This window comes from Triturus cristatus, chromosome 4_2 (assembly GCF_964204655.1).
Source record: "Triturus cristatus chromosome 4_2, aTriCri1.1, whole genome shotgun sequence".
NCBI lineage: Eukaryota > Metazoa > Chordata > Amphibia > Caudata > Salamandridae > Triturus > Triturus cristatus.
This window is the reverse complement of record NC_140586.1, coordinates 958,031,242-958,044,753: the sequence shown is the minus strand read 5'-3', so window position 1 is coordinate 958,044,753 and position 13,512 is coordinate 958,031,242. Positions and strand designations below refer to the sequence as shown.

General features: G+C 55.3%; 1 protein-coding gene across 2 annotated transcripts in view; it reads left to right on the top strand.

The window, feature by feature from the left end:
* LOC146839113 (uncharacterized) overlaps positions 1–13,512 on the top strand; it is a 217,371-nt gene that overhangs the window by 137,929 nt on the left and 65,930 nt on the right. For both annotated transcript variants that reach the window (XM_085603105.1, XM_085603104.1), the window contains exon 6: positions 796–891. In XM_085603105.1, coding sequence (XP_085459231.1) covers positions 796–891 — 96 coding nt within the window. The remainder of the gene's footprint in view (positions 1–795; positions 892–13,512) is intronic.

Below are 13,512 nucleotides of genomic sequence, written 5' to 3'. Positions count from 1 at the left end.
CCATGGATCGCAGCGCTGCCGCAATCCACAGGCAGGAAGCCCTTTCAGGAAGGCCTTGTTTGAAAGAGGAGACTCTCCCCTTTCAAAAAAAGGCCTCCCTGAAAGCTGGGGGCCGTTTTCGGCCCGATTTCCCCACCAGAGTCGAGTGCGGCCTTACCTGCGGCTGTCCTCGGCTCTGGTGAGGAAATCAGTGACGTCAGACCGCCTCGCGGTGGCTGACGTCACAGATGGGCGGGAGGGGGGTGGGGGGAGACGCGGAAATTTAAAAAAACATCTCCGGTGCTCTGCACCGGAGGTTTAAAGGGGGCCCCCTAGTGAAGGCCAATGGACGTGCACCACACCAGGGAGGAAGTTCAGGTTCTCCTAATGTTTTTTCTACTCCATTCAGGTTCTTCCTTTTTCCCCTGGCCTAAATGTCACATAACCAATGACTCGCCTCTAAAAAAGTGCTTCATAGATCAATTTTTCCGAAATGAAGTTTAATATAATAGTTTTCTGTTAACTGCTTTTTGCAGATTTTTGTATGCTCCTAAGAAACTGCTACCTCTCTGTTGTGTCTGCCATGGCCACCGGTGATGTAGTTGCAGTTTAGTTGTGCTCACAGAGTTTGGGATTTATTATTTTCTGCTATGTACATTGTGACGTCACTCACCTATGTTTTCCATTTTACAGCTCATGTTTAAAGGCCCCAGTCAGATAGTTGCTTTTTAGTTACACTTCACAGATTTCTCAACTGATTGTGTTTCTTTTGTCATTCTATAATGCAGTTATATATGGTGTGTCTCCTCTTTTCAGGGGTTCCACGTATAACAGCAGTGTTTTCACTGTGCCCAAGACCAAAGGAGGAATCGTGTGTTCAGGCAACAACAGCACCTGAGGAGCGGACTCCAGGTGAGCATGGGAACATGTGGTTAGTTACAAGATATTGGACAATGTAACAAGTTTTGTGTATCTGAGAAATAATACCTGCTTGTACGTGTCCTTGCGAACTGTTGGGGGTGGTTTAAGGAAGCATTGTTACCACAGTTATTATAGCAGAATTTTGGCAAATTTGACATCAGTTTCAATGGAGGAAAATGAAAATATACATACATGTAGCTATAGATGTTTATAGATATATAAGATATTATATATATTTTTTCCAGTGAAAAAATAAAGGTTAAAGAGACGTTACAGTTAGGTGAATATGTCAGTTAAGAGACCGTTTGAAATAAAGAAAACCACTGAAATATACAAGTAACTCTAACTCGTGCTCTAAAGTAACCATAACTCGCGTTCCGCCATGCAGAGTTGCCATCAATGATGTCATAGAACATGTCATGAGGGATGGAATACTGGAAGTAATTAGTGATGCATGGCGAGTGCACAGGTTAAAGGTATGTTAGGGCACAAGGTCGGCGAATTGCCTAGCTCAAGTAAACCGAGAGGAGATGAGTGGGATGACTATCGTCTGCTGGTGGCAGTTGCACCAACACCTCCTCCGATTGATTCAACACTGGACAACATTAGTAACTCTCATACCCTGATTGATAGTGCTGTAAACAGATGTGAGCGCCCTATGGCACTCATGCAAAATGGCTGTGTCTGTATGACTTTAAAGAGCTTGCAAAGAGACAAGTAAACCCTGTTTCTCTAGTGGATCACATCTGGTAGGAGGAAGAGAAGCTGATGAGAACCCCAACCACACTTACAGCAGTGGTTTCTAGACTGGTCAAGAAATAGAAGGTGCCGGACAATTCACCAGCTTGTCTTCTGGGTCACCCATAAAAGGCCTAAAGACATTTCTGTTTTATTTTCATCATATTCACGGACTCCCCTGCTGAACACAGCTGCTGCAGCCAACCCCATTGGTGCCAAGTTCCCTGTTGCGCACATTCTTCGGGTGTGTGTCGGCGTGGTATTGGCTGTAAGGCCTGGTCTGTGGCAAGGTCCTGTTCCCTCTCCTCCACGGATTCCCAAACTCCCCATGAACCCCTGTCAAAATCACTGTTTAGACCTGTAGGAAAACCTTTTTTTTTTCTTCATACTCAAAATTTATTGGGTTTCAACAGACACAAATTAGACACGACAGTTCATGTTGATAGGTCGCCTTGGCTTAACACGGACCACGTTGGATATGTCGGGCTACCCGCCCATACTTCACTTATTGATTCACATTTACAGTCAAACAGAGAATCAGGATTTGTAACTCCTCAGGACCCTGCCTCGCCTAATCATTCCATCAGTCCAAACCATTTGCCCCACACTCGTTTGTATTTAGCTGGACATCCCAAACCATATGTACTGGTTGTTGCTGCGTGGCGCACCAATCTAAGCCTGTCCTCCATTGGGTGATTGTGGGGGGATAGGGCTCTTCCATTTGATCACTTTGTCCCTTTTGGCCACCACAGAAGCAGTACCCAGAAATGCTTTGTCTGCCCTGGAACCCCATATACCCTCCCATGATCCCCAGGAGCAGGACTTGGACATGAGTGGAACTCCCATCCTATTAATCCACTCAGTTCACGACCAATTCCGCCCAGTATTTTGATACGAGGGCACAGGACCAGTCATGTGATAAAAGTCTGCGGGCTCCTCTTACATCGTGGGCATCTCGGGGGTGGTAGACGTCCTGCTCGGTATAGCCTGGCTAGGGTGAGGTATGCACAATGGAGGTAGTAGAGTTGGATCATTCTCAGTCTGGCTGAGATGGTGGGCACCCGGGGGGCCACAAGGAATTCCCTCCAGTCTTCGTCTTCCATAAGTCCGAGCCATCGTTCCCATCGGGTCCCCAAGTGAGCTAACGGGGTGGGGGAGTTATTGATGAGGGATTTATAGATCTGGGAAACCCCTCCCTTTCCCAATTCCCCCATAAGTACTTTCGCTTCTAAGGGACTAAACTCTGGAATTGTGGAGCCCCTGGCTATTTGTATCGAAGCTGCAGGTATTTGTGAAATTGAATGATGTTGATGGAGTATGTGTGTTGTAGGTCTTAAAACGTTCGGAGTTGGCCTCCCCACCAGACATTTCTGATTTGGGAGATACCGATTGTTAGAAAAGGTAGATGGACCGGGAGGGTCGGCCGGGGTCAGGAGGAGAGGTCTCCGGGGAGAGCCGTCTCCAGCGATCGTACAGACAAGTAACTTCCCCCCCACAGACAGATATCACACACGGATAAGGTTCAGTGATCTTTATAGGCACTTGTTTAAGGTACGGTAAAATGGTACAAGGAGGTCTGGACTCAGGGGTCCCCTCGATTAGAGTCTCGTAAGGTAGGGAAGGGGGTAGCGGGACAGTCTATTTACCAATCAGGTAATTCGGATGAGATGGTGATGAGCTCACAATCCTCGAGCTTGGTGGTTAGGTGGTATGGGCCGCGGCAGCGCCAGCAGGTCCCGGTGTGGATGGTCGATACAACGGGCCGCGGCAGCGCCAGCAGGTCCCTGGAAGATGAACGGTCCGCGGCAGCGCCAGCAGGTCCCGGTGAGGATGGTCGTTACAACGGGCCGCGGCAGCGCCAGCAGGTCCCAGGAAGATGAAGGTTGCAGAGGGCCGCGGCAGCGCCAGCAGGTCCCGGTGAGGATGGTCGGTACAACGGGCCGCGGCAGCGCCAGCAGGTCCCAGGAAGATGAAGGTTGCAGAAGGCCGCGGCAGCGCCAGCAGGCAGGACGATGGTTCACAAGAGCGGGCTACGGCAGCGCCAGTAGACCGTCAGGGTTGAGTTCACTCGGTGTCTCTCGACTCCAGGATACAACTGCCTTCCTGCTCCGGAGCTGCCTCAGTTATAGGGCTGGTGCCCTTTGATGTCCGGACCCTCGCACTTGGAGGTCGGAGGGTCCGGGATGAAGGTGTCCAGACACCCAGCAGGGGGTGGAGCCAGTGCCCGGGGGAGCTGGGAGCGATCGGCACCTGGCGGGGGAGAGCCCTTGACACTTCGGTCTCCCATTGACCTGCCAAGTGGTCCGCTCACCTCCTGGGTGGATAGTGGTGCCGGGATGTCGGGGCCGGCCAGGCCCGGGGTTAGGGTCGAGGGGAGGCCAGGCGGCCGCGTGGTACAGGGTCCAAGATGGCGGCTTGACCCGGCCGGGAAAGCCGGTGGGGCTGGACCCCGTGATGAGTAGGGGTCCGAGGGCAGAGGGTCCGTCGGGGGACAGGGTACAGGTGCTGGTCGCGGGGTTATGCCAGGTGGCCCGGAGTCCTGGCCTTGTCGAGCGGGGAGGGCGCGAGCCGTCTGTGAGGCCTGTCCAACATGCGTCCCCCCCAGCTGAAGGCGGGGAGAGTCACCCATCCCCTTGGGGACTCTCTTCGTCGAGGCGGAAAAAGCGGGACAGGCCATCCGCGTTGGCGTGGTCTCGGCCCGGTCGGTGCTCCACAGTGAAGTCCATTCCCTGCAGGGAAATGGACCAGCGCAAGAGTTTTGGGTTCTCCCCCCGCATCTGCATCAGCCATTGCAGGGGTCGATGGTCGGTCTGTACCCGGAAGTGGGTACCGAAGAGATAGGGCCGGAGCTTTTTGAGGGCCCACACCACTGCGAAGGCTTCCCTCTCGATGGTGCTCCAACGCTGTTCTCGGGCCAGGAGACGTCGACTGATGAAGGCCACCGGCTGGTCCTGACCTTCGAGGTTCAACTGAGAGAGGACGGCTCCGATGCCGTGGTCGGAGGCGTCGGTCTGCACCACAAACTCCCGACTGTAATCGGGGGCCTGGAGCACCGGGGCGGTGCACAGGGCGGCCTTCAGCTCCTCGAAGGCCGCTTGACAGTCAGGAGTCCAATTGACCCGCTTTGGCTGGTTCTTGGATGTGAGACCCGTGAGGGGCCCCACGATGCTGCCGTATTCCTTCACGAACCGCCGGTAGTAGCCGGTGAGCCCCAAGAAGGCTCGGACCTCGGTCTGGGTGACGGGGGGCTGCCAGGACTGGATGGCAGCAATCTTAAGTTGTAGGGGGGCCACCAGCCCGCTCCCCACTTGGTGCCCAAGGTAGGTCACAGACCCTTGGCCAATCTGGCACTTGCCGGCCTTAATGGTGAGGCCGGCCCGCTGGAGGGCTTGTAGGACCTCTTGGAGGTGACGGAGGTGGTCGGACCAGTGGCGGCTGTACACAGCGATATCGTCCAGGTAGGCAGCGCTGAAGTCTTCAAGCCCCGCCAAGACCTGGTTCACAAGGCGTTGGAACGTGGCGGGGGCATTCTTCATGCCAAAGGGCATGACCTTAAATTGATAGTGGCCATCGGGGGTGGAGAAGGCCGACCGTTCCTGAGCCCTGGGTGTGAGGCCGATTTGCCAGTAGCCCGCCGTTAGGTCGAAGATACTAAGGTAGCGGGCGGCCCCCAGCCGGTCGATCAGCTCGTCTGCTCGGGGGATGGGATGGGCGTCGGTCCGGGTGACAGCGTTCAAGCCCCGGTAGTCGACGCAGAATCTCAGTTCAGGTGCGGTGCCGGGGGCAGCGGCTTTGGGGACTAGTACGACCGGGCTGGCCCAGGGACTGTCCGAGGGCTCGATGACCCCGATCGTGAGCATCTTGGCCACTTCCTCCTGTATGCAGGCCCGTACCCGATCTGGTACGCGGTAGGCCCGGTGCCGGACAGGGGGACTGTCCCCGGTGTCTACGTCGTGCAAACACCAGGGGGTGACCCCGGGGGTGAGGGAGAACAGGGCAGCGTACTGCAGCAGGAGGTCCCGGCAGTCCTGTCGTTGCTCCGTAGTGAGGGCGTCAGAGAGCCGGACCCCATCCACGGACCCGTCCTTCTCTTGAGTCTTCAGGAGATCCGGGAGGGGCTCGGAGTCTTCTTCTGTGCCACTGTCCGTAGCCATCAAGAGGCTTAGTTCGGAGCGCACAAAGTGCGGTTTGAGCCGGTTGGTGTGGAGGACCCGAAGGGGGTTCCGGGAGGTCCCCAGGTCGATGAGATAAGTGACGGGGCTTTTGCGCTCGACCACTTTGAAGGGCCCCGTCCACTTATCTTGCAGGGCACACGGTTCGGTGGGGGACATTACCCATACTTGCTGCCCCGGCTCGAATTCCACGGAGGAGGCATTGTGGTCATACCACCTCCTCATGTCTTCCTGGCTGGCCTCGAGGTTCGCCTTGGCAATCTCCCTGAAGCGCCGGGTCTGGTTTCGTAAGGCCAGGAGGTATTTGAAGACGTCTGGAGGGGTCGTTAGGGGGGCCAACTCCCAGCCCTCCTTCACGAGGCTGAGGGGCCCTCGCACAGGGTGTCCGTATAGGAGTTCAAAGGGGCTAAAGCCGAGGGACTTCTGGGGTACTTCTCGGTAGGCGAAGAGGAGGCACGGGAGCAGTACATCCCACTGGCGACGGAGAGGCTCTTCCAATCCCCCAATCATCCCTTTGAGAGTGCGGTTGAACCGCTCCACTAGTCCGTTTCCTTGGGGGTGATAGGGGGTCGTGAATCTGTATGTGACCCCGCATTGTTGCCAGAGGGACTTCATGTACTTCGATATGAAGTTCGTACCTCGGTCGCTGACGACTTCTCGGGGGAAGCCTACCCGGGAGAAGATCCCCATCAGGGCCCGGCCAACCACTGGAGCGGTCACGGTCCGTAGGGGCACCGCCTCGGGATAGCGGGTGGCATGGTCCACTAGTACCAAGATGAACCTGTGTCCTTGTGCCGTGCGAGGGTCCAGCGGCCCCACAATGTCTATCCCCACCCTCTCGAACGGGGTGGTGACCACCGGGAAGGGTTGTAGAGGAGCCTTAAGCTTCCGGCCACTCTTCCCGCTTGCTTGGCATGTGGGGCACGATCGGCAGTGGTTCAGGACGTCATTCCTCATTTTTGGCCAGAAAAAGTGGGTCACCAGTCGACTGTACGTTTTATCTTGGCCCAGGTGCCCAGCCAGGGGGACATCGTGGGCTAGGTTGAGTAGAAAGTCTCGGAAGCGGAGCGGTACCACCAGAACTCGACTGGCCCCCAGCTCGGCGATTCTTTGCTCGCTGTAGAGCAGGTCGTTATCCCAGTAGACCCAGTGGGTTCCGGTGGTGTCCCCGGCGGCTTGGGTGCTGGCTTGTTGGCGAAGTCCCTCGAGGGAGGGACAGGTCTTTTGCTCCTGGCGGAACTGTTCTTGGGTGGGCCCCCCTTCTTGCCGCCACTGAGCCAGATCCGGAAGGTCCTGGGGTTGCGCGTTTTCTTCGGGGGCCGGGTCTGGGAGGTCGGCCTCGCCGTTGTCCTCTACGGGGGCAACCGGGGGCGGAGGTGCCGGCCATTCGGTTTCTTCTGATCGGGGGGCGGCCCGGCCGGCCATGGATCGGGTGGTTATGCAGGCCCAGTCCGGGAGGCCCAGCATCCCCAAGTGCTCTCTTCTCTCGACGGTGGCCCACGGGGAACTCTCGAGGTCATTCCCCAGGAGGCAGTCCACGGGGGCATCGTCCCGGACCGTCACTTTCAGTAGGCCGGAGACCCCTCCCCATTCAAACGGGACGCAGGCCATCTTGCACATGCTTTCAGAGTTATCTGCCGAGCGGACGGGGCAGAGAATGTTCGGCAAGATCTGCTCGGGCTTCACCAGGTGACAGCGGACGGCCGTCACGCTGGCGCCGGTGTCGCGCAAGGCCTCAGCTCTCTGTCCATTAATGGTCACCCACTGACCGTATTTCCTGGTGTTGGCGGGTAGGGGAGCCCGCGGAACCATGTCTCTTCCCCCTAAGCATGCCAGGACCATGGCGGCCGGTTCCCACCCTTGCTGGTCCGGCTCACACTCCTCGGGACCCTCCAACGACTGCTCCTCCCCCAGGGCAGCGGCAGCTACCTGGCGGGGTTTGGGCGTTTGGTTCAGCGGGCAGTTCGGATCGTTGGCGTAGTGGCCTAGTCGCTGGCATCTGTGGCACGTGACGTTGGCTCGGTACCCAGGCCGCAACGGGGGGTTGCCCCGGCCGGCCGGCGGCGGGGTGCTGGCCACGGTTGTTGCTGGCAAGGCGTCTCTCCCCCGCCCCTGGCCTCCTCCTCCTCCCCGAGGACGGTGCTGGCCTTGGTTGCTTCTGTTCTGGTCGTGTGGCCCTTTCCGGCCCACTCGGGTGCTCTCCCACCGGTCAGCTTCGGCGGCGAGCTGCCGGGGGTCAGTCAGCTTACTGTCGAGTAGATGCTGCCGGAGCTCGACGAAGCAGTTGTTTGACAGGTGTTCCCATACCATGAGGTTGAAGAGCTGTTCGTAGGTGGTGACCTGACTTCCCTTGATCCAACCCTCGAAGGCCCGGCTGAAATAGTTCACGTATTCCACCCAAGTGGTACCTGGGATCCGGGTGCAATCCCTGAACCTCTGGCGGTACATCTCGGGCGTGAGGCCGTAGCGGGTGAGGAGGGCAGCCTTCATGTGGTCGTAGGACGACATTTGGTGATCGGGGAGCTGCAGCAGGGCATCGCGACCCTCGTTGATAAATCTCCCCCAAAGTCCGGCTCCCCAATCACTCCGGTCGATCCGGTGGGAGGTCATTGCGATCTCATAGGCCTTAAACCATTGTTGTATGTCGTCTTCTCGGACATACTCGCGGACCACATCCTTGGGGATGTGAACTTTTTTCTCAGTTGGTCCCGGGGTGTGTGGTCTTTCAGGCACCCCCAAGTCCTTATGCTGTTTGCGCAGTTCTATCTCTGCCAATTGGCGCTCGTGCTCGAGCGTTATCTTTTTCTCTTCCAGCTCTCTCTGTCTCTGTTTTTCTTCTCGCTCCTCTCGAATCCGCATATGCTCGAGGTTGAGTTTCTGTTCAGCTAACTTGAGCTCCCCATCCATCTTGAGTCGTGCCATCTCTAATTCGTGCAGTCTGACTCTGTCTCTTTCTCGTATCTCCTCCGGTGAGAGGCCCGTTCCCCGTTCCTCGGGAGTCGTGGCGTTCCCCTCTGGTGTAACGCTGTTTTGGTCTGGTGTGACGCTGCTTTGGTCGGAGGGTCTTGCGACCCCCGTTTCTGTCCACGACTCAAGGGCGTGCTTTAGGTCATCCTTGGTACTCAGGCCAGTGGTAGCAATGCCAAGTTCTATGCAAAATTGTCTCAGTTCGCGGTGGTTGTACTCCTCTAGTTTCTCCATTTGGAACTTCTCGGTGGAGCTGCTATCTTTGGTCGACATCGTGCTTTGTCGTGGGGTGAGCTACTCTCTGTACGATTACGCGTTGATTCGGATCGCGCCGCTGGCCACCAATGTTAGAAAAGGTAGATGGACCGGGAGGGTCGGCCGGGGTCAGGAGGAGAGGTCTCCGGGGAGAGCCGTCTCCAGCGATCGTACAGACAAGTAACTTCCCCCCCACAGACAGATATCACACACGGATAAGGTTCAGTGATCTTTATAGGCACTTGTTTAAGGTACGGTAAAATGGTACAAGGAGGTCTGGACTCAGGGGTCCCCTCGATTAGAGTCTCGTAAGGTAGGGAAGGGGGTAGCGGGACAGTCTATTTACCAATCAGGTAATTCGGATGAGATGGTGATGAGCTCACAATCCTCGAGCTTGGTGGTTAGGTGGTATGGGCCGCGGCAGCGCCAGCAGGTCCCGGTGTGGATGGTCGATACAACGGGCCGCGGCAGCGCCAGCAGGTCCCTGGAAGATGAACGGTCCGCGGCAGCGCCAGCAGGTCCCGGTGAGGATGGTCGTTACAACGGGCCGCGGCAGCGCCAGCAGGTCCCAGGAAGATGAAGGTTGCAGAGGGCCGCGGCAGCGCCAGCAGGTCCCGGTGAGGATGGTCGGTACAACGGGCCGCGGCAGCGCCAGCAGGTCCCAGGAAGATGAAGGTTGCAGAAGGCCGCGGCAGCGCCAGCAGGCAGGACGATGGTTCACAAGAGCGGGCTACGGCAGCGCCAGTAGACCGTCAGGGTTGAGTTCACTCGGTGTCTCTCGACTCCAGGATACAACTGCCTTCCTGCTCCGGAGCTGCCTCAGTTATAGGGCTGGTGCCCTTTGATGTCCGGACCCTCGCACTTGGAGGTCGGAGGGTCCGGGATGAAGGTGTCCAGACACCCAGCAGGGGGTGGAGCCAGTGCCCGGGGGAGCTGGGAGCGATCGGCACCTGGCGGGGGAGAGCCCTTGACACTTCGGTCTCCCATTGACCTGCCAAGTGGTCCGCTCACCTCCTGGGTGGATAGTGGTGCCGGGATGTCGGGGCCGGCCAGGCCCGGGGTTAGGGTCGAGGGGAGGCCAGGCGGCCGCGTGGTACAGGGTCCAAGATGGCGGCTTGACCCGGCCGGGAAAGCCGGTGGGGCTGGACCCCGTGATGAGTAGGGGTCCGAGGGCAGAGGGTCCGTCGGGGGACAGGGTACAGGTGCTGGTCGCGGGGTTATGCCAGGTGGCCCGGAGTCCTGGCCTTGTCGAGCGGGGAGGGCGCGAGCCGTCTGTGAGGCCTGTCCAACACCGATAATGTCCCACTTCTTGAATCCCTCCAACCACGCCACCTCTTCCACCCACGTACCCTGCCACAAGGGTGTTTGCAGTGCGACTTTAGCATCCCAGCGGGTATAACGGAGTGCGCAGCGCCAGGCTAGGATGACTGATTTGTTGACAGCAGGAATATGAGGAGGGATTGGCGAGCCTTGAAGCATCACTTGGATCTGCATTAATCCCATCTTCTCAAGCTCTGGTTGTTATGCCGGGTCTGCCCACACTCCTGAAAACCAGTCGTCGATCACCAATAGACGTGTGGCTATATAATAGAGGTAGAGATTAATCATTCCCCAATCATATGGAGCTATTTGGCAGTCGGCCAGCGCCATTCATGACCTTGAATTCCCCCAAAGGAACAAGATCAACGTTTTATCCAGGGCGCGGAACTACTGCCGTAGGATCTTTTAAGTAGTGGGGCCATGTTAAGGGATCAGGTAAGTTCCAAGTGTATTGGCACCCAGATCCCCAAGTAGCAAAAGCTCAGACATCTGACTGGAATGTTCGTTTGCCACTCCATGCAATCCCGGGAGATGTGGAGCGGAACCAGCATGGATTTGGCCCAGTTAATTTTCAGTCCTGAAGCTTCACCCTAGAATTTAAAGATTTGCATGCATCGGGAGCCTGTACGAGCGGGGTCTTCCATGAATAGGAGTACGTCGTCCGCATATAAGGCAATGCGTTCTTCGTGGGACGTGTTCCATCGCCATCCCTGGATTTGAGTATTGCATCTAATGAGTCGGGCCAAAGGTTCTATAGCTAACACAAAAAGTAAGGGGAATAGGGCACAGCCCTGCCTCGGTCCACAGCTTATGCAGGATTCTTCTGACAGTACCCCGGTGGTCAGGACCCGGGTCGATGGATCGGAATATAAAGCCTTCCAGAGTCCACTGAAGGATGGGCCGAAGCCTGCATGATAGTATGGCTTCGAGGTAGCACCAATCCACCGTATCAAAGGCCTTCTCAAAGTCTATCAACAAGAGGGCCAGGTATGGCGGGAGGAAATGGCGGTGAGCCAAAGCCACATGCAAACGTGTCAGGCAATGCCTCGTACTATGGCGGGGCATGAACCCGCATTGATCAGGATGTATTAGGATCGCAATTATTCTCTTAAAGCGGGACGCATGAATAGTGACATAATGTTTTACTTCGTTATTTATAAGAAAGATCGGGCGGTAGGCTGACACCAAGTGGAGAAGAGGGTCCTTTTTAAGGATGACCACGATTGTCGCCAATTCGATGTCTCGCCGGAAGCCTCCCTTCTCCGTTGCCTCCATATATAGCGCCTGAAGGTGTGGCGTCAGAAGCACTCTGAATGCCAAATAGTACTCCACTGGGTAGCCATCGGGGCCTGGAGTCTTGCCCGTGGCCAGAGTCGAGATGTCCTGGCTAATTTTCGCCCACGTGAGGTGCTGATCCAGCAATTGAGTATCCGTCTCAGACAGTCTCAGGAGTGAAACATCCTGCAGGAAGTCTGACCTAGAGTTTGTGCCCGTGTACCGCGCACCGGAATAGAGATGTTTGTTGTAGGATGCAAATGTCGGGGCAACCACCTCCGGCGCCTGTTGTGTGTTACCGTCTGCATCCACTATTTCGGGAATTATCCTATTAGCTAAGGGGCGGGATGCTAGCCACTAAAGGAGCTTACCATTTTTGTTTCCCCATTTGTAAAACCTTAGTTTAAATATTAAATAAGTCACCTCTAAGAGCACCTTGCTGCTCACAAGATAGTGTGTATAATATGTAATAGTTGAACATGTGTGACATTAGAAATGGAATGTTAACCTAGTAACTGGGCCCAAAACCACATTATCACTGATCAGCCTAGGACTGCTACATAAGAAAAGTCAAAGTACAACGTACATATAACTTGTGAGCTATACCAGCTGCAAACGCCATTCAAGCACCTATTTTATATTTAATAACAGTGAAATCTAAAGTCAGATTTTTTTAATTAAATATATTCAAAATATAATTTTAGGAAGTTTCCACTGGTCAGTGGGGTACTTTCAAGAAAAGGCCACTTGCTGCCTTTTGTGTCCCTGTAGCCACACAGGAGGTCGCCAAATGACCCTTGAAATCCCCCAACCCACATTTTCGGATTGATTAAATTTTTCTCACAGGACTCCAGCGTACCGCCGCACAAGCTACACTTGCATGGTACAGCGAGAGCATGCATGCTTCACTTCCTTAAATGTGCATGTTCCTGTTGTAACATGGGGCAGGAGTGCTAGGGGTTCAGGGTATCCCCATCCTGCCTTCTTATATGAACAGAAGCACCGTGTCTCTGAGTCCCGTAATAACCACTGCCATATTTCTGCTCAGTTTGCAAAGAAATAGACCATCACAGGAACTTGGGATTCTCTCCCTTCCTAGCATCAGCCATTTCAATACCTTATTATCTGTCTGCACCCCAAACTTAGTGCCAAACAGATAAGGGCGGAACTTACAGAAGGCCCACTCTACGGGAAAGCACTCCTTCTCAGTAGCGCCCAGTTCTGCTCTCTGGTTAGTAATCTCCTACTCATAAAGGCTGCTGGACACTCTCTACGTTTGTCATCCAGGTGAGCTAATACAGCTCCTTTGCCGGAGTCTTCCTTCTGTGCAATGAAAGGCTGACTGTGGTCAGGTGCTTTTAGCACTAGTGCAGTGCATAGTGCCTTCTTCAGCTCCTCAAATGCCCTGTGACGCTCTGAAGTCCATGTTACTTGTATGGGCTGCTCCCTAGAGATCAGAGCAGTCAATGGGACTACAATACTTCCTTAGTTAGCCACAAAGCTCCTGTCTTAACCGGTGAGTCAAAGAAAGGCCCTCACTTCAGTCTGGGTAGTGGTCACCTCCCACTCCATCACAGACTGAATCTTGGCATCCAGTGGGCAAATCTTCCCGTTCTCCACCTAATGCCCAAGGAAGACTACAGAGGACTGCCCCACTCGACACTTGTTTGCCTCTATGGTCAGTTTATCCTCTTGTATCCCAGCCATCAACTCTCCTTGGTGCTTCTGGTGGTCTTTCCATGAATTGCTAAACACTGCAATATCATCCAGGTAAGCCACACAGAACTCTTCCAACCCTGCGAGAACATGACCAGGTGCTGAAAAGTAGCAGGAGCATTCTTGAACCCAAAGGGCATCACGGTAAACTGATACAGCCCCTCTGGCG